Source organism: Pelophylax lessonae, assembly GCF_965119305.1.
Source record: "Pelophylax lessonae genome assembly, chromosome: 1".
Taxonomy (NCBI): domain Eukaryota; kingdom Metazoa; phylum Chordata; class Amphibia; order Anura; family Ranidae; genus Pelophylax; species Pelophylax lessonae.
In genome coordinates, this window is record NC_138768.1 from 437,089,557 (window position 1) to 437,109,496 (window position 19,940).

General features: G+C 39.3%; 1 protein-coding gene across 3 annotated transcripts in view; it reads left to right on the forward strand.

Annotated features, from left to right (window-relative positions):
* PAX5 (paired box 5) overlaps positions 1-19,940 on the forward strand; it is a 352,693-nt gene that overhangs the window by 306,322 nt on the left and 26,431 nt on the right. For all 3 annotated transcript variants that reach the window (XM_082253481.1, XM_082253482.1, XM_082253483.1), the window contains one exon: positions 6,169-6,270. In XM_082253481.1, coding sequence (XP_082109607.1) covers positions 6,169-6,270 — 102 coding nt within the window. The remainder of the gene's footprint in view (positions 1-6,168; positions 6,271-19,940) is intronic.

The window sequence follows — 19,940 nt, forward strand, 5'->3', positions numbered from 1 at the left end:
AAAACGAAAACTAAAAGTTCATTAGATGTTTTCTGAAGTGTTCTAATTAAAAGAAATTACAGATTTTTTTCTTAAGGACCATTTATTCTTTGTATATAGGGCTTTAATCATTTTTTATATAAAGGATCAGTGTCTACAAACTCCTTAATGCGGAGTTCCAGCCTCCCCCTCCAAAAAAATAAAAGTCAGCAACTACACATACTGTAGCGGCTGACTTTTAATATTAGGACAGTTACCTGTCTTGGAGTCCAGTGATATCGGCATCGCAGCCGATGTTTCCATTGGCTGTCGGGTGCTGCTGCCGCCATTGCCGGTAAGGGAACCCGGCAGTGAAACCTTGCGGCTTCATGGGCGGGACACCACTGCACATGCGCGAAGCGCTCTGCACATTTGGATTGGCTCGGCGGTGGGGGAAGGAGGTGGGGGCCAAACTTCCAAAGGACAGCGCGCTGTCTCCCGGAAGTGGGGAAGGGTACCTGTCAAAAACAGGTACCCATTCCCCCCTCCCCCCTGGAAGGTGCCAAATGTGGCACCGGAGGGGGAGAGGAAGCAAATGAGAGGAAGTTCCACTTTTGGGTGGAACTCCGCTTTAACATTTAAGTAAATATGTGTTTATTTACTGTATTCATAAAGTACAATGTACAAGAACTATAACTGCAATAAATGTTACCACCTGGACCTACCCGGTCTACATACATTTTGAATTTGGCATATCTCAGATTATTTCTTTTTACAAATTTACATATAGCTGAGTCATGAACTAAAATTTATATCAGTTAACAATTAGGGATGTTAGGTTTTCCAAAAGGTTTTCCATATTGCCGATATATTATTTATGATTCTATGTGATAGGATTAGGACCAGGAGGATTTTTATTAGGATAAACACATTTATTTCACCCCTTTTCAATTTAACACGTATGTTGGAACACACTTCAGTGCATGTGTACAGTTGGTGCTTGTTCATACCTGTGCGTAACGACGTGCGATGGGGTGGGCAAAACTGCAGGTCCATTTTTAGTGCACTAATGCTTTTTGTATACCCTATTGATGGCAATAGTAGCACAGGAAAATACATGTAACATGCGCTTTGACATCATGGTTACCAGTGCATGGTTAATCAGTCTATCAATAGCAATCTCAACATTTCATTGGCTGACAAAACCCAGCAAAGTAGCACATTTGCATGAAAACGCACATACACATGGAAATGGGAGGTGCGACCTCAGATCAACTGACAGGTCATTTCATCTTTAAGAAAAAACAGTTTGAAGACAGCATTTTGACACTCTTGGGAGTAGCCATTTATTCATTCTGGAAGTTGAAATGTATTTACGTGGTTTGATGTATTAGATTAGAAAGTTACTATTTGATCTGCAGTACTTTCTAGAGAACATTGAGCTATCTGCATCACCCCTTATCCCAGTGGGACTTTTAATCTAATGTCACTTTTACAGCCATACATAACTTATAAGTACCCTCTAGAGTCATTTTTCTTTTTTTTTACGGAACTCAATTAACTCCTTACTATGTTTAGCAATGCTTGACATGTCTGCTTGTAGTCTTAGCAAGGGTATACTGTATGTGACAAGATATAAACAAATTAACACAATTGGGGGACAGTTGTCACTTTATAACAGGATGTGTCTGAGCAAGGATTTCAAAGTGGTTGTTAACCCCCCTATAATGTTTGTACCGATAGGTAAGCCTATAACAAGGCTTACCTATAGGTACTGTAAATATCTCCTAAACGTACACTGTTTAGGAGATACTTACATTGCATGCAGCCGATGACGTCATCAGTGCATGCGCTCTGAAGTAACGGCTGCCGTGCCGTTTCTTCAGAACCCTGTGGTGTGACCGGCAGCTCCAGCGATGCATACTAGCACATTATGACTTTACTTTCCAGGTAGGAAAAAACAAAAAACAAATCAACAGGCTTTACTTCCTCTTTAACCTCAGGATAACCAGATACTATTTTAATGAAAGCTACATATTTAAAATACCTAAAACAACTTTAAACTAACAGGTTTAAGCTTGTTTGAGCTTACTGAATAGATTTAGATATACTTTGAAAATGCAGAATACTTCCTAGAGCTATTGCATTTCCCTTGCACCAAACCACTGCTAATAACTCCATAGTCTGTGAACACCATTTCATGAGACTTTTGAATATATAGGTTGGGTCTTATCATTTTTTCTTCTTGTGGTATACCATAGAAGTTGTACACCGCAGAGCCATGACTGCAACCTGAAGTTTATTAATATCATTTCATTTGGAATATGTATTTTAGAACTCAGATTATGGTACATTTAATGGACTTTCTGATTTGAGCATTAGCAGTTCAGTAACTGGATTCTTTTGTTACCTTTAACTGCTCTTTGCCGTGTGTATTCAAGCTTGTGTATTCAAGCTTTTGCTTTCAAGAGGAATTAGGTGCCCCTGCCATCTGTTGTTCAGCCTGAAAAATACAAGACAATCATCAACAATATTCTTTTAACCACTTGCCGACTGCCACATGACTATATACTGCGGCGGTCAGCCCCTCCTGGGCAAAGTGACGTACCGGTATGTCACTCGCCCACGAGCCTGTAGGGGGCCGCCAGCAGCGCTCTCCCACCCCCGCTCGTTCACTAACATCCCCGTGCGTGTGACCGGCGGCTCTGATGTCCGCTGGCCACTCGTGATCTTGCTCAGGAGAGGGAGAAAGGCAGACGGCTGATGTAAACACAGCCGTCTGTCATTCTCCCTTAGATCATGACAGAGGCTATGCAATCCTGCTATGTAGGATCGTATGTCTCTGTTATGATCTAACAAGCCACGCCCCTTGACAGTTATAATCACGCCCCTAGGGACACATTTAATCCCTTGATCACCAATAAAGTTAACCCCTTCCCTGCCAGTGTCATTTTTACAGTAACAGTGCATATTTATAGCACTGATTACTGTAGTAATGCCACTGCTACCCCCAAAAGTGTCAAAAATGTCAGTCAGGGGTCCGATCTGTCCGCCACAATGTCGCAGTCCCGCAAAACAAAATTGCAGATCGCCGCCATTACTAGTTAAAAAAAAACAATAAAAATGACATAAATCTTTCCCGTAGTTAGTAAACGCAATAACTTTTGCGCAAACCAATCAAAATACGCTTATTGCGATTTTTTTTTACCAAAAATATGTAGCAGAAAACAAATTGGCCTAAAATGTTAAAAAATTTTGATTTTTACATTTTTTTTTGAGAATTTCATATAAAAAATTTGAAAAATATTGTTATTTTTTCAAAATGATCGCTCTTTTTTTGTTTGTAGCGCAAAAAGTAAAAATCGCACAGGTGATCAAATACCACCAAAAGAAAGCTCTGCTTGTGGGGAAAAAAAGGGGTCAATTTTATTTGGGTACAGCGTCGCATGATTGCGCAATTGTCCGTTCCATTCACGCAGTGCTGAATCGCAAAATAGGGCCTGGTCTTTGAGTAGCCAAATCCTCCAGGGCTTAAGTGGTTAAGATATTAAAAAATGCAATAGATAGCGAGACCTTTAGCTAAATACCTCTGAGTTGGGTATATTTGACTTTACCCATATCATTTGTGTTCTTGGTTTAGCTGCGTATTTTTTTTAATTTTATTTCAGCTATTGATCAACTAATGCAATTGAATCCAAATATTCCAAAATATTATACTGTATCTACGGTGTAATGATTCAGTATGTAAAATGAACTGTCCTGTTTCAGTTAACTAACTGTGCCCCTTGTGTTCTAAGGAAACAAAGAGATCTACTTACTGTATATTGTTATAAAATTTAAAGGTAGATATAGTCTCATCATGCATACTCCGCAGGTTTTTATTCACTGCGCACTTGCTGATTGTAATCTAACAACATGGGCATTTCAATTTTATGTGACGTGCTTGGCTTATTTTACTGCATATTGGAAGGCAAAAAAGCTTGTGTAAAGGGTTTCCAGTAAGACATGAAAAAACGTTCACACAGTAGATTTTAATATGTTATTTGCCAGTTTTCACTTATACATTTATTTCTACAGATGCAGCATAGTAAAGCAGAGGGAAAAAAAATAATGTTTGGGAAATGCTACACCTTAAGGGATAATTTCATTGCACCTTTGCTAAGTTGAATTTTATGGTTTGAGTAACAGATTACAGCCCCTCTGACTTTCCAATTCTTTTCTTCAAATCACAGTGGATGTCTTGAATCACAGTTTTAACTACACATTCTCTAGACTGCCAATTTCACACAACCACTAAAACTCGATGGATAATTGAGCTTTGCTTATAAATGATTAATTTAATGTCTGTTCTGCCTGACCCATATGCCCTCTGTGAGTGCCATGCCTTATTATTGATTTCATGCCCACACCTGTGGCATTACCTAGTTCGCAAAACAGACATGTGCCATTTAGATGTAACATGGTGAAGACTAATTAAGTAAACAAAATTGTTATAGATTGGCCATATGCCACCTTTGCCATGCAGTCAAATAATTGGAAACAACGTGGGAAGGAATCTAAGAAAATGAATCAATGAATTCCTAATTATCTAGTTATATGGCAGGAAGTATGTACTTTCCATCCTACAATACTCAGAAACACTTTACTTCGATAGCTTCAGGCACACTTATTATAGCCAGGTTACACCAACATTTACAAAGACTTGAGAGAGTTTCGTAACAATAAAAATACAGATATTGGTTAACTTTTTATAATGTAGCTGAAACTGCTAAATTCCTTTAACTTGGGCCACACTATTATGGATATTTAAGTTTCGGGTAATATGAGTTTTAATGTGTGTTAGATGACTTTTCTAATACTAATATACAAACAACCTTGGGGAGGGAGGTTTATAAAATATTGCTGAGCGAGTTTATTTCTCTCAGAGTAAGGCTGCTTTCTTTTATTGTTTCTGAAAAGGACACACTATCTTCAGCTTATTCCATAAGCTGAACACATAATTGAATCCTTTACTGCAGATTAGAATTTTCTTTACCGAATCCATACCCAGACAAGGTAAATCAGATCGGGTGCACTTTACTCATTGTGCTGATTTATTTAATAAACCTACAAATGTATTCAAAAATTGAACCTTTAAAGTATCAAGCTACCCTGTTCCCAGAGGCCCACCAGACATGCTCTGCCTTATGTAAAAAAATGTACCTTCTTCACCAATTTTCTGAAAACCATACTTATTAATACAAAAGTCATTTTGCCTCTGAGTCAGGTAAGGAACGCATTCTTCTTCATAATATTGACTTTGGTAAACCTCAAGTCATATTACCTTCTTGACATTTCTGCCTTACGGCCTAGCTAAACTCATTTTTTTTCTCCAATTACTAATCTACTCAGAATTGTAGGCTGGTTATCTTATCCACTGGGCACTTTATCCTACTAAGTACATTTTTTATGCATTAAGGTGGCTATAGACTTTAGATGACAGTCAGAATGCACAGGTATTATCCAAATATCAGATGTCATTTTCTTCATCTTTCTGCATAAGCACGTATGCTCAAGTTGTTCATGAATGCATCAGGAATGTTTGTTTATGCTATGAAATGGGCAGCAGTGAGCTGGATGGAGGTACCTCGATTTCTGACCTAACCCTGGATAACCAGTGCTGAAGAGACAGGGTTTCTACATTTCAGTGATTTTTTGCCCTGAGATTTTCTGGGACCTCAAACAGTCAGGTGTCAATAATGTAATATCTATGCTTAGGCAAAATATTATTAAGACTAATATACAAAAAGAACACTGGTAAGGCAAATTCAGTTCTGTGTGTGTTTTTAAATGTATTTAATTCCTTTTGTTTCCAAACAGCTCTCACATTTTTTTTAATAAAACCAATGCAAGCTCTCAGTTTCAATTTCAGGATGGCAGTTGGTAAACAATCTGAAAAGTATGTGTTTTGCAGACTCTCATTCTAGCATGCAGTTTAATGTATTTTTTCCAATTATCTTTTCTCATGCACCCCCTATAACACATTTTCAACAATATTGCAGAGCACAAAAATAATGTCTTCTCCTGCCAAGTATATCAAGATATCCTGATATTCATACTGTGCAGTGATGACAAATGCATTGGCAGGGCTCACAGCTCTCAGGGAGATGTAAAAACATGCTTGGCATTTGTGAGACTTCGCATGGTGATTTGCTGTGTTTGATTCTCTAGGTCGTGATTTGGCAAGCACAACCCTCCCTGGGTACCCTCCGCACGTCCCCCCTGCCGGACAGGGCAGCTATTCTGCTCCAACGCTGACAGGAATGGTGCCTGGTGAGTATTCAGTAAGACATACAAAATATGATGAATTGCAAATCGGTTTTAAAAATATTGAATAAAAAAACCTTTTTCTACAAATCACATGAATGCCGCTTATTTTATTAGAGTACTGCAAAGCTTTTTCTGAAACAATCCTGGGGATTTCACTTAATTTTATTAGTTCTTACTATGTTTTCTGCTTTGAAATGCACCTCAAGAGGAAAATAAATACACTGGCTACAAAAAGAAAAACTCCAGATACAAAAGCTAAACTCCAGACAAACATCTAAATATGTATTTGAAAACTACATGATAATTGTCCAACCAGGTTTGTGTTTCATACACCTCTGCTAGGTAGCACAGCTGTGTGGATGACACCATTTTCTACTCGTACACACGTACTGATCGTCGGCCCGAACGATTGGCCGTCTTTTGTCCAGGGCTGTCGTGTCTGTTGAAAACTGCAAAAGACTGCACACGAATTTTGTCGGCCAACAACAGCCGACTGCAGAAGTGATGTCTTGTGATGGTTAACTTTCCTTGTCTTTTTTCTTTTCTGAGCATGCCAAGTCTTGCTAATCTGCTGTCTGTCAGCCGAAATCTGTACTGACTGGGGGACAATCAGCCGTTCTGGTGTTGGCCAACAAAAATTTTAATGCCTGCACGACAGATTCTGTTCAGCTGAAAATGCGCTGTTGGCTGTCGGAAGCATCATACTAACAAGCCTACAATCAGCCGATCGGTCGTCGGCCGAATATTTACGGCCGACAATCGGTACGTGTGTACGGGACTTGAGAATTAAACATTATTTTGAGGTCTACACCTTGTCTGCAGGTTGCTGATTGGACAGAAAAGAAGCAACAGCAAATAGATGGATCAGCACAGGTTGGGGTTGATTTACTGAAACTGGAGAGGGCAAAATCTGGTGCAGTTCTGCATAGAAACCAATCAGCTTCCAGTTTTTTTGTCAAGCTGAAGTTAGATGCTGATTGGCTACAATGCACAAATGCACCAGATTTTGCAATCTCCAGTTTTATTAAATCAAACCCTTTGTTCTCTCCTCCTGTAGGCGTATTCACTTTCAGCACAAGTACATACAGCAGAACATGATTACCTCCTTATGTTGCTTCTCCTTTTCTAAGTCTGCTGCTGTTCAAAGGATTACTAAAAGAATTGAAATTATGGGAGCACCACACTAGTTTTTACAGTCCATAAAATATTTAATCCTGCAACAATATCATGTTTTGGGAAAGAATACATTTTCAGCAGAATAAAATCTTTTATGAAATGCATTGTATTTTGGGGCAGAGTGAAAGCTTTCATGGACTGTGCAAACTAGTTTGGTGCTCCCATGTTTTCAATTTGTTTAGCAATCCCCTCTGAGGGTTCAGCAAGATATCATGATGGTTGGTGAGCAGCCTCCAGGACCACATGCTGCATATAACATTGCGACAAAACTACACAAAGTTCAACACTCATATACCACAAAAAAGCTATCCAAGAGATGACAGAGGATGATATAAGGACAGATTTGGGTACTTAGAACATGGTTTGTATGCAACATACATGTAATTATGTTAAATAAATGTCAAGTTAAGTTAAATAACAAATGTAAATGATAAATGTTTTTTTTTTGTGTCAGGCTTTTCTGGCACTTGTGTTACTGAACAATGCTGTGATTGTAACCATAAAAGGTCTCTAGTCAAGCCACATGATTTGTGAAAGTGCAATAAAATGTTTGTATTTTTATACATCAGAATTCAGTAGTATCGAAGACTGCTTTTTCCAGCAGTCAAAATTAAGCATTTTCCCTTAGGCAACTGGGTTATTGTTTAATTATTAAATTAAGTAGTCCCCAAACCATTCAACAACTCATTTTGCAGCTACTATTATCTATTAAGCACATGTTTAAATACATGTATCTAATTGAATAAGAGTTAAAAGATGCTGCATGCATCAATCTTATTTGTATGTATTTAAATGACTGCTATTGGTAAATTGTATGGAAAAGCATGGTTAGCTTTACCCTAGGAGTTCATCTAGTTTATTTAGTAGATCAAAAATCAAATAATTTTTAAATTACACTGCAAATAGAAGTTATGAAAACACTTAAACTGTATTGATCTGTCAGAAATAAGTGGCACATGTCCAACATGAAACTGAAGTGTTTTTCCTAGCATAAAGCAAGCATATTGATAAAGGTAATTTATTTATTTATTACAGGTATTTATATAGCACCGTAAATTTATGCAGCACTTTACAAATATACTGTATATAATATAAAGTAATTGTACTGTTTCTCCGAAGAAGCTAAAATAGTTATAAATAAAATTACATTGATTTTAGTAAATGATATCACAAATTGTAAAGTGTAAACTCAAAATCTATTTTTGGTATGTTTGGCATCTTAGCTCAGTGTATACAGTTTGCTTGGGCAATCTTTTCTGGGCAATTTTTTTGGGAATCTGTTACAAAGTTTCATATTTGGAGATCCTACCAATAACAGTACTTCCTGGTTCAGGCTCACAAAAGTACTGTAACTGAAGGTGGTTGCATGGTAGGTTGATCAAGCTGCTAATTCCTAGGCAATGGTTTAATGTTGCCAGTCTATGACAAAAAGTACTGTTGGGTCATGTGCGGACAGGCTTTCATTTGCTTTTAATAACTCAAATGATGGTTAAATCCTTGTTCATGTTGGTGTACCACATTTTGCACCCATGCAAGGGCCGTGTTTACCTGCAAAGGGATGAACAAGTGTTCCATGCATCCCTGAACACAGACAGTGGTACATTTGGGCATGTGTACCTGTTAATGAGTTCTGCATATTCTCAGAAGCATGTCAAACTGATTCCTTTGACACAAGTTCAAAGCCCATCCAATCCGGCCCATATGACATGATCTCCAGGTAAGAAACCTTGCAACAAATTGAACAAATAGAAGAATTTACTTAAGAAAACTGCAAACAGTAAAATATTGAAAGATAGATTTGAGATTTACATACACTTTAACATCTTTCCGCCCCATGTTGCAAACAATTCAGTATAACAGGTTTTCCCATTTCCTTTCACCAAAATGTTGTATACAGAGAGTCAATGTATGTTTTATCACATAGATTAGGTTGTCCTCTGATACCCAACTCCCTCTTTCTGGCTGCTAGTGCTTCCTTAGAGCTCTATTCCAAGCTCTAAGGAAGTAGAGCTCTAAGGAAGCTCTAAGGAAGACATTGTCCTGGTACCCACAGTCCTCAACATCCTCTCTCACAAGCCACCTTCTCACTTCTCCCTGGCCACCTCATGCCTGTTTAGCCCTGGTCACTGTCAGGAGGCTAGGTGGCCCTTGCCCCTACCTTGCTGAAAGGATTCAGAAATCTACAACTCAGTGGTAATGTTTTTTTATTCTCCATGATCTAAAAGTTAATATCGGGATCTTATACTTTTGAAATTCTGGGGCTAATAGCCATCCAAATGCAGTTAAATAGTTAAACCCTGGCAGGTAAAATCATATGTAATCTATTCCAGCCATTTTCAACCAGGGTGCCCTGAGGTTTCTTCAGGGGTGCCCTTGCAAAATGCAAAAATGATATACAAGCCAACAGGTGGATCAAGCCTGCCTTTTAGTCACACAAAGCCATGGGTTTTCATTATGCACAATTATGACTTTCTAGACACTGGCATCTTAACAACCAATGGTGTCATCAGTTGATAAGGAGGATGTCTGTCGCCTCCACAGCATACCTGTATGATCCTCCTCTGCCTCTCTGCACTGGGGTCACATTAGCTGACTGATGGAGAGAAATTGAGGGAGAAGAGAAACATAGGAATACTAGTCAGTACCAGTGTGCAAAAGTGTATTCGCTTTGGAAGAATAAATCACCTCTAATGTTGGGTGTCCAACATATGGATGTTGTTGCATTATGTAAAACTATTAGAATAGTTTTTTACATTTTAGAATGGGGTGCCTCAAGACTATCCATACTTTTGAAGGGTGCCTTGAGAATGTCTATAATTTTAAAGGGTGCCTTAACTGAAAAAAAGGTTGAGAAACACTGAACTATTCTTTTGCTTTTCACTGGCAAGAACACCATTTGTAGACAAATAAGAGCAAAGACAAACAAATATCTGCGTTACTTAAAGAACTTTCATCTTCCAAGGAAAAAAAAAAACGAAGTGAAAGCGAAGTGAAACATTGTGTTCACCTAAATATAAAGTAATCAAGCGAAGTACAGTAAGTATAAACAGAAAGTCCTGTGCGAAGAGTGAGGAAAGAAAAGCAGAATAACAGTGCATTTCTCCACTCTTTGGAAATTTCTATGCATTTGTAATAACAAAATTACCATAATTTGCTCGTTAACACAGCTAGATCAGTCAAGCATTGTTCTAAACATGCAAAGGCTGTTCCTTGCTCCAGATCTGCCAGCGAGCTAAGCACGGTGAAAATTAGCATGCAAATGGTCCTAATTCAGCAGCCGAGCTGTCAGACCCATATTCACTGCCATGTTTCCTTTGAGATTCTGACAGAAGTGGCCCAGAAAACCCACCCTTCAGGATTCTCATCTAGAGAAGCCGCAGGGGACACTTTATGAATGACAGCTCAGCTTGTATCAGTCAAGTATGTGAGTGTTGTTATCTCTACATGAGGGTATTGTTGTGCAGTTAAATAAATTGACCCTCTGTTTTTTCAGCTGTCTCCCCAATGTATTAGTAGCTTTAGTTATATAGCCACTGTCTGCCACTGATGGAATACATGAAAATGATATTAAAGCATGTGTTGAGATACAACAGCTTTTAAAAGTCAACAATCACAGTTTTTTTTTATTTACCAAAAAATTGGCATTTCTTTCATTTTTTTTCTTTATTTCTATATAAATATTTAGAAATGTAAGATTGTATATAAACATAAAAACCTAAAGTTCCCCACCCCAGTCAACAGTTTATACTGTAGCAGTGTCATGGTGCTGTCAAGAATAAAATAGAAAAATGTTTTTGTGTATTTTATTTATATTAAACATGCTCGGCAGCTGAAGGGTTCCACTTAGGGTCAGGACTATCTGTCCATCCATCAGCCAACAGTTTTGGATGATGCGGCAACCTTTGTCAAACTGTGCTGTCACTTAAACAAGCCATAAATGGACAGGTCTGCTAGCTTCTTAGCATATGATCCTACTTAAGAACAATCCTTTGTATGCCCAGAGACACACAAAAATGCACCAATGAACTGTGTTGAATTATCGCACCAAATAATGGTGCCTGAAAAAGACAAACAGATTATTCACAACAAAAGTGCAAAGGATCATGAAAATGTACAAATTGCAGTAGCCAATAGCAACTGATTAGAAACATTTCCTAACTAAACAATAGTACATTCAAATCTCACAGATTTCTAATGTGTTACTACACTTTGTATAGACTTGCTTTTTGGGTAAGCCTACAGGAGCTAGGCCTTTCCAGAAGAAGAAGAAGAAGAATAACATGCCATTTGCACTGACATACAAAAGTTTAGGGGTCTCTACACATTCCTCCTGAGCTTTGTATTCATTATATTCATTGCTGTTCCATTACAGGAATTTTTAGGGGGTTAGTGTAACATTATGATTCCATTTTGCATTCAAGCTTAAGGTGAACTTGTCAAATATTACAAAATTTCCAAAACTAAATGTTCTGTCTTCATCTCTCTTGTCTAATGAGAGCACCCTAACAGGTCACTAAGGAACTTTCATTAGGCATGTGTATGAATGTACAGATGTGGGTTTACGTGTGATAAAGATTATAGCAGACACCTTGTGGTAGGTGCTCCTAGACAAAACTCAACTTCATCCCAAAATTTTTGGTTTGGTTTTAGTTTTCTATAGACTATAAAAGGGTTAGAACCCCTATCCAGGTTTAATTGCATATCTGTGTTTCCTGTGAGGTAACATTTATGTATCTGTGTTTCCAGTGAGGTGAAATTTTGTTATTGGCAGTGTCATTGAAACAATGGGGACAACAGGTGAAAACTTTCCAATATGAACACAGATAGTAAAAAAAACCCTTGCAAAGATTTTAACCCTTTCCTTTTCTACAAAAATAAATGTTTGTATTGCTGCTTGACAGGTGACAGGTAAGAGGAACTATAGGTATAAGGACTATTTAACATCTGATAGACTGTTTAACCCCTTTTCATACTTCAAAACAGAAAAAAAAGGTTTTGGCATAGAAGTGGACTGTAAACTAGCTAAAATGTTTGTTTTTTTAAAGATATAGTATACATGTTTCTAGAAATTTTTCAAAATAACTTCTTTTCAACCTCAGCTTGCACTTGGAATAGATATTGGGAGCGTAGTGGGTTTTCAGTGATATCAGATTAAAATAACACACAGAAAACTAGCATTTATTATAATAATAAAAAAAAAATAGCTATCATTTATAGGTTATATATTTTACATTGAGAGATTCTTTCATTTTCCCTCCATAGTTGTTTTATTATGTCAGCTTTTCATTACATTTTGCCATATTCAGTTAAAATGCAGAAAAGTAAATATTTTTTTCATACCTCATTACAAAGACCCTTGAAGTATATCACAAAATATGTCGAAAGCAACATTAAATTTTTATTTAAGGCAACACAGGTCACAACTAGCTTGGCAAATTCACAGCAAGGTATGTGCAACATAACCCGGACCTCGTTTGTCACTTGTGACATCCTCTGCATTAACAGCTGCTGCACAGTGAGGTACTATTAAAACTTTTGTTTTGTTAGAACACCATGCTTTTCTAAACAAAGTCTGTTTTAGAACTGCCTGTATTTGTAATTGGTTGTATCTGTTGGGAGAGAAGCACAGAGAAAGCTAGTTTGCTATGAAAGAATGTAATTTATTCCAATGAGTTTGCTAAAAAGCTGGCCTATTGAGGCCTAAATATGTAAAAATATGGTCATCCTCTATCAAGGAAGCAACTGCCTTCAAAATGTAGTTCTCAGGGTAGGAAGCAATATGGTACATGTACCTATTGTTAGAAATAGTGTATTGACAATAGTGTGTTCCTCTAGCAGCTGTTGTGCTGCTAGAGGAACCATGTGTGTGTCTTTGGGTGGTATAGCACATGGGTCCCCAACCCAATCATCAACAGCCAGTGCCAGTCCGCACAGCAGGAGGTGAGCGGCGTCCGCGGTCAGCATGGGGCTATCACAGGCCACGGTTGCTGCTCACCTCCTGCTATACGGCCATGCCTGTTTGTCCTCTCCCAACTCCTCTGCTCACTGATGATTTCAGCCAATCAGCAGGGCAGGTGGCAGGAGGAACTGCAGATTGGAATGGATAGCTCCTCCCGCCCCCTGCCCTGCTGATAGAATGATATTGCCGGGCAGGTGGAGGAGCCAGGAGTGGACACACAGACTGATCACAGCCCCTGCCCTGTTAAAAGGTAGGAGTCCTGTGCAGGGGAGGCAGACACTACAATGGGGAAGTGTCATGTTAGAGAGGAAAGGGGGGCAGACTGCAGGGGGACTGTGATGGAGGAGGCTGTGGTTTCTAGGGGCACTGTCATATAAGAAGGACTGCATTGTAAAGGGGCACTGTAATCATTACAGTGCCCCTTTTACAGTGCAGTCCCCTTTATATCACAGTGCCCCTTTTACAGTTTAGTCCCCTTAACATCACAGCCCCCCTTTACATTACAGTGCCCCCTTTACATCACAGCCCCCCTTTACACTACAGTACTACCTTTGCAAAGCAATCTTTGTTACATTAATGTAAAGGGGCACTGTAATGTAAAGGGGGGCTGTGATGTGAAAGGGAACTAAGGAATGGCCCCTACTTTAACCCCCACCCCTTCCCCTCTGGTCCCTGGGAAAATTGGGTTTCGTGATGGTTGGGGACCGCTGGTAGGGGATTTAAATGTCCACCATTCTCCACACCCACTGATAAGATCTATTTAAGAGGGGTGTCCAAGTCAAACCGGGACTTTTAATTTTACAAGTATAAAAAGCGATGCTAGCTTGGTGCAGTAGTAAGTGGCAAGTGTGTCCTATTAGGTGGCGCACATTTTGCGGGCAAGTCCAGAGACCATTAATCAAGATAGCAGACAACAGTGTTAGTGCGTGCATGGAACAGCATGTGGTGGTGAAGTTTCTTGTGAAAGAAGGCGAAAAACCCTTGGATATCTATAGAAAACTTTAAGCACAAAATGGTGATGAGACACTCAGCCACAGTAAGACATTTGAATAGTGTAAACATTTCAAATATAGTCATATGTCTGTCAGTGATGGTCCTGGCCGTAGTGGTTCCCAGCCCACAGCAGTCATTTCTGTGAATATTCAGCACATGGAACACCTGATCCCAGATAATCAATGCATAACCTGTCGTGAAATTGCACAAGAGACAAATCTTTCTGTGAGAATGATGAACACAATCATTTACAAATATTTGCATCTTCAAAAAAAGTTAGCACACACTGGGTATCAAGACAGCTTTCTGCTTTTTCCCAGCACAAAAGAGGTAAAGTCTGCACTGTGTTGAAGGACCATTTTGACAGGACTATTGCTAGTCCCTTGTGCCCTAACTGTTTATTTCCTATCTGACCCTGTGCAACTGACACTGCCTACTATGAGCAGCATCACATGGCTGCTGGGAATGACAAATAGCAGAAACCCTTGTATATCATAGAATTTAGATAGTTATTGCTAGAGGTTTAAGACAATGCGAAGCACCACATCCCTGAAACAAATAGTAACTACAATCGAGGGGGCAAAGTGGGACTTTTAAGGTGCAAATGATGGAGAAAAATCTGGATTCTCAAAAAATATACATTTTATTAAACACATAGGATTAGGACAAGACACAACATTGATTAAAATGTTAAAAGCAAAAAAATGCACTCGATAATATCAACTCTACATGTTTCGCCATCTTCATAATAGCTTCTTCAGGAGTTTTCATAGATATTTCTCGAGAGTGAACATTTCTAAATTGCAAAGAAAGAAACATGAAAGTGGGACACATATAATTACAATAGGGCATATTTCAATGGTCCTATATTGAATACCCGCATGACTTTGCATGATTCTAATGTTAATGACAATAGGTACCTTAAAGAGACCTGAACCTTTTCGTTTGCCGGAGGTGGAGGCGATGTAGGTGCAGAGACAGGGGTGAATGGGGAAGAGGGGACTGAGATACCTGACCCCTTAACGTTGACCCATAGAGGAGATGATAGCCAAGCCGAAAATAGCACAGGAAGAGATGATGAGAGACTGCAATATAGGAATACATTTGAGAAATATAAATTACATGAATGTACTCTAGAAGACTGGATATCCATTTAAATATACTGAATGTATTTACCAATTTAGTTAGGGGGTGTAAAAATACCACAAAGGGCACCCCAATAACACTGGTGAAGGAGAAGATATCCCACAATTTCCAGAGAGAAAAGTTTCCCTTTAAAATAATAAAGAGAGCACTATAAGCATGTCTTCCATAAGGAAAGGTTTGCCAGCACTGTATTAATTATACTGAAAATAGAGTATACAATAGACAATAGAAATGCCATTTACCCTGGTGATCCAGTTTTCTATGCATCCAAATTCTTATGAGGAAATTCGGTAGGAATTGGTTATGTCAGAGAGAGTTTGTTGAATGATGCGCTGCAATGCGAAGCTGCATGAAGGATAGGGCAAAAATACAGAGAAGAGAGGTTGAGTCACCATTCAAAAATCAAGAAGTGGAGAAAAAGCCAAAGGAGAGAAATTCCATTACTGCATGTCTCTCCAAACGAACGTCCTGTTCCCCGGTGGTCTAGTGGAGTACTGACCAATGGCGCCGGCATTTGTACATCTCCTCCACTCCCTCGGCGTCTGACGTCACCGAGGGAGTGAGAGCGAGGCATGCCCACCGACCAATAGAAACCCAGAGAGGAAGTGCGTCATTACGGCGCGACGGCGTCACATGGTCAGACCGGAAACCGGAAGCTGAGGACAATAACATCCGGTCCGGCTACCATGTATGACGCTGTATGCAGAGAAGTGCACAAGGAAGAAGACATAGGCCAGACAAAGGGAAGATCACTCCCCCCAATGGCTCAAACAGTCCCAGGCAGACAAAATCAGCACAATACCAAAATGCTAGGAACTACATTCCAGCACGGATACACATAGTATACACCGTAAAGGATCCCAAAGGGACACAGTCACACATAGAGATCCAAGACCCGAACACTATATTGAACACATGACCAATCAATTCCATAATTGAGTGAGTAACAAAGAGAAGTCTTTGGGAATACATTTGATAGGGCTCCAATATAGGACAGTTGGGAATAGGGGGCGGTGCCTCTACTGACCAGGCAGGACCAAAATACCTGGAAACAATGTAGGACACCGCGGGTGCCCATATGGGCAACAAAAATGGGGGCAGGAAAATTGTACTCAGTCCGAGGATCCTCCCATATGATGGAAATACTTTCACCATCCAAACTAAGCACCCATAGTCGCATCCACCTACCGGCAAGGATCAGGAAATTGTTAAGAAGTTATACCTGAAAGAATCCTTTGTTCAATCACAGGCAGATGGATTACATCTGAAAAATATAATGCAGGCTAGTCTGCGCACAAAAAATATTACATATTCACTGATAATGACACATATAATAAAGAAGGGCTTATAGCATATGTACAAAGTCCAATTTATTGGTTCCCACCCCAAAAAAGTTAGGGTGAGACTCACAATGCATTATATTGACATTTCCCTAGCCAAGAAAGGGTTTGAAACCAATGGATTCGTTTATACCAGGATACTGAGTGGCCGATAAATTAAATATCCATTTGGTTTCACGTTGCAATAAATTTTTGTCTATACTTCCACCACGTTCATTGAGTGGAATGTGTTCCAAGGCAAAAAAAGTCATCATTTTATCATTAAAACTATGATAGAGGCCCATATGACGACTAATGGGACTTTCGAACTTTTTGTTTTTGACAAGTTTGACATGATCACGAATTTGATTAAAGAAAGGTCTTTTTGTTTTTCCTATGTAAAAGGCTTTGCAGCTACAATACATTATGTATACGACCCCAGCAGTTTGGCAATTTGCGTAGAAATTGGGTCTGTATTTTTTACCATTTGGAAGAATGATTTCACTGATATTAGGCAAATATCTGCAGAAGTTGCATCTTCTGCAAGAATATGTGCCGGTCAGTGATCTTTTAGATTTACCAGAAGAGGTTTTGCTTTTAACATTTTAATCAATGTTGTGTCTTGTCCTAATCCTATGTGTTTAATAAAATGTATATTTTTTGAGAATCCAGATTTTTCTCCATCATTTGCACCTTAAAAGTCCCACTTTGCCCCCTCGATTGTAGTTACTCCTTGTATATCATAGTTCTGCAACACTGTGGTTCTGAACAGCTCTTACCAGTTCTAAATGCACTCCGAAAATGGTGAACACCTTGTTCTGTTATCGTGTTAGGGGATTTGTACCTAAGGAATAAAGTCCTACCAACAGGTTTCTACAAAAGGTAGCAAGTAAAAAATCGATTTACAGGACATACAAAGGGTCATGGAGGAGCCAAAATGTCCCAATGCTGCCTTTGCATAAGTAAAAATGGCACAACACACTTGGCATGAGCTGCAAAGAATTTACACATTTCCATCCTATAGAATTTGACTGATACTTGTTCTATTTATGAACCTGCATCACAATCTTAAATTTTTCCTTTTTAATAGGAAAATATTCATTTTGAAGAATTATATAACAAACATGCACATAACCATAAACTGCCATTCAACAAATTTCCAACCAGCCATCTCCTTTATGGACTATTTTCTTTACACATTTTTAAAGATGTCAGAAACATGATCATATGATCACAAGCACCAATTGAATTAAATCTAGAATAAATCTAACCATAGACATCAAATAATAATATGGACTACAAAACAAATCTAGCCATCAGATAACCTTTCAGCAGAAGTATATAATCTATATTGCTAGGGAACGATTGGCTACTGGTCAGAGGAAATCAACCCATCCTGTCATACATTTTACTTTAAAGCAGTCCATTTAGGAGTGTTTGGAAGGGTCTGTATTAGATATCTACAGTATCTCACAAAAGTGAGTACACCCTCACATTTTTTAAATTATTTTATTGTATCTTTTCATGTGACAACACTGAGGAAATGACACTTTGCTACAATATAAAGTAGTGAGTGTACAGCTTGTATAACAGTGTAAATTTGCTGTCCCCTCAAAATAACTCAACACATTATTGTCTAAACCGCTGGCAACAAAAGTGAGTTATAGGGCCCAATTAGCCATTTTCCCTCCCCCGGTGTCACATGACTCCTTAGTGTTACAAGGTCTCAGGTGTGAATGGGGAGCAGGTGCGTTAAATTTGGTGTTATCGCTCTCACTCTCTCATACTGGTCACTAGAAGTTCAACATGGCACCTCATGGCAAATAATTCTCTGAGGATCTGAAAAAAGAATTGTTGCTCTAAATAAAGATGGCCTAGACTATAAAAAGATTGCCAAGACCCTGAAACTGAGCTGCAGCACAGTGGCCAAGACCATACAGTGGTTTAACAGGATAGGTTCCACTAAGAACAGGCCTTGCCATGGTCGTCCAAAGAAGTTGAGTGCACGTGCTCAGCTTCATATCCAGAGGTTTTCTTTGGGAAATAGATGTATGAGTGCTGCCAGCATTGCTGCAGAGATTAAAAGGGTGGGGGGTCAGCCTGTCAGTGCTCAGACCATACACCGCACACTGCATCAAATTGGTCTGCATGGCTGTTGTCCCAGAAGGAAGCCTCTTCTAAAAATGAAGAATAAAGAAAGTCCACAAACAGTTTGCTGAAGACAATGTGACAGGAAGTCAGGTAAATCTGGGAATGTAGTCACTGAGAGGAGACACATTCCCACCTGCTTTGAAAGTTCACTGATACTATAGGGTGTTGGCTGCAGAGAGAGCCAGCAGGAAGTTGAAAACCATTCAGCTGTTCAGAATGAGGAGATCAAGGACTCTATAATTTGTCCAGAGAAAATCTATTGAGTGCTGCCTCCTGTCGCTGTGTGAGCTGGGAAGAGGAGGACAGACATATGTGTACCTCCCGACGCCGTGTGGGCATGGGAGAAGGACTGCTGCCGCCTGTCGCCGTGTGGGCTGGGAGAGGGGGACAGTCGGATGTGTGCCTCCCGACAAGCTGGTGAGCATGGGAGAAGACCCCCTAAAGCGATGTGAAGCTAAGGAGGGTAACCACGAGTGAAGACGTCTCAAAGGTGAGAAGACTGTGTTCAATGTGAAGAATCTGAAGAGTAAAGGATCCTGTTATAAATGAACATGTGCTGTGTGAAAGAAAACAAAGGGACATGTTCAATGGACAATGTTTGTGCTGTGTGAAAAGCAAACAAATGGACATTTGAGTGTCTGCTGTAGGATCAGCAGTGTCGGCCCAACAGTAGGTTGGGAAGACTTCTTAGGTAGGTTCCAGCGTGAGAAGGTAGCCGCCCACAGAGGCAAGGATTTATTTTGTCTTTTATTTTATTTTGGCTGTTTTGATGCTTGCAATTGTGTTAAGTAAATTGCATGAATAAATCAGTCTTGTTTTCAACCTCTAATCGGCTATCTCTCTGTGAAAACGCACCCCCAAAGGGGTCATCCACGCCTACCACCGAGCTAATCCCTCACATATGGTGGAGGTATGCAGTGGGCATAAGC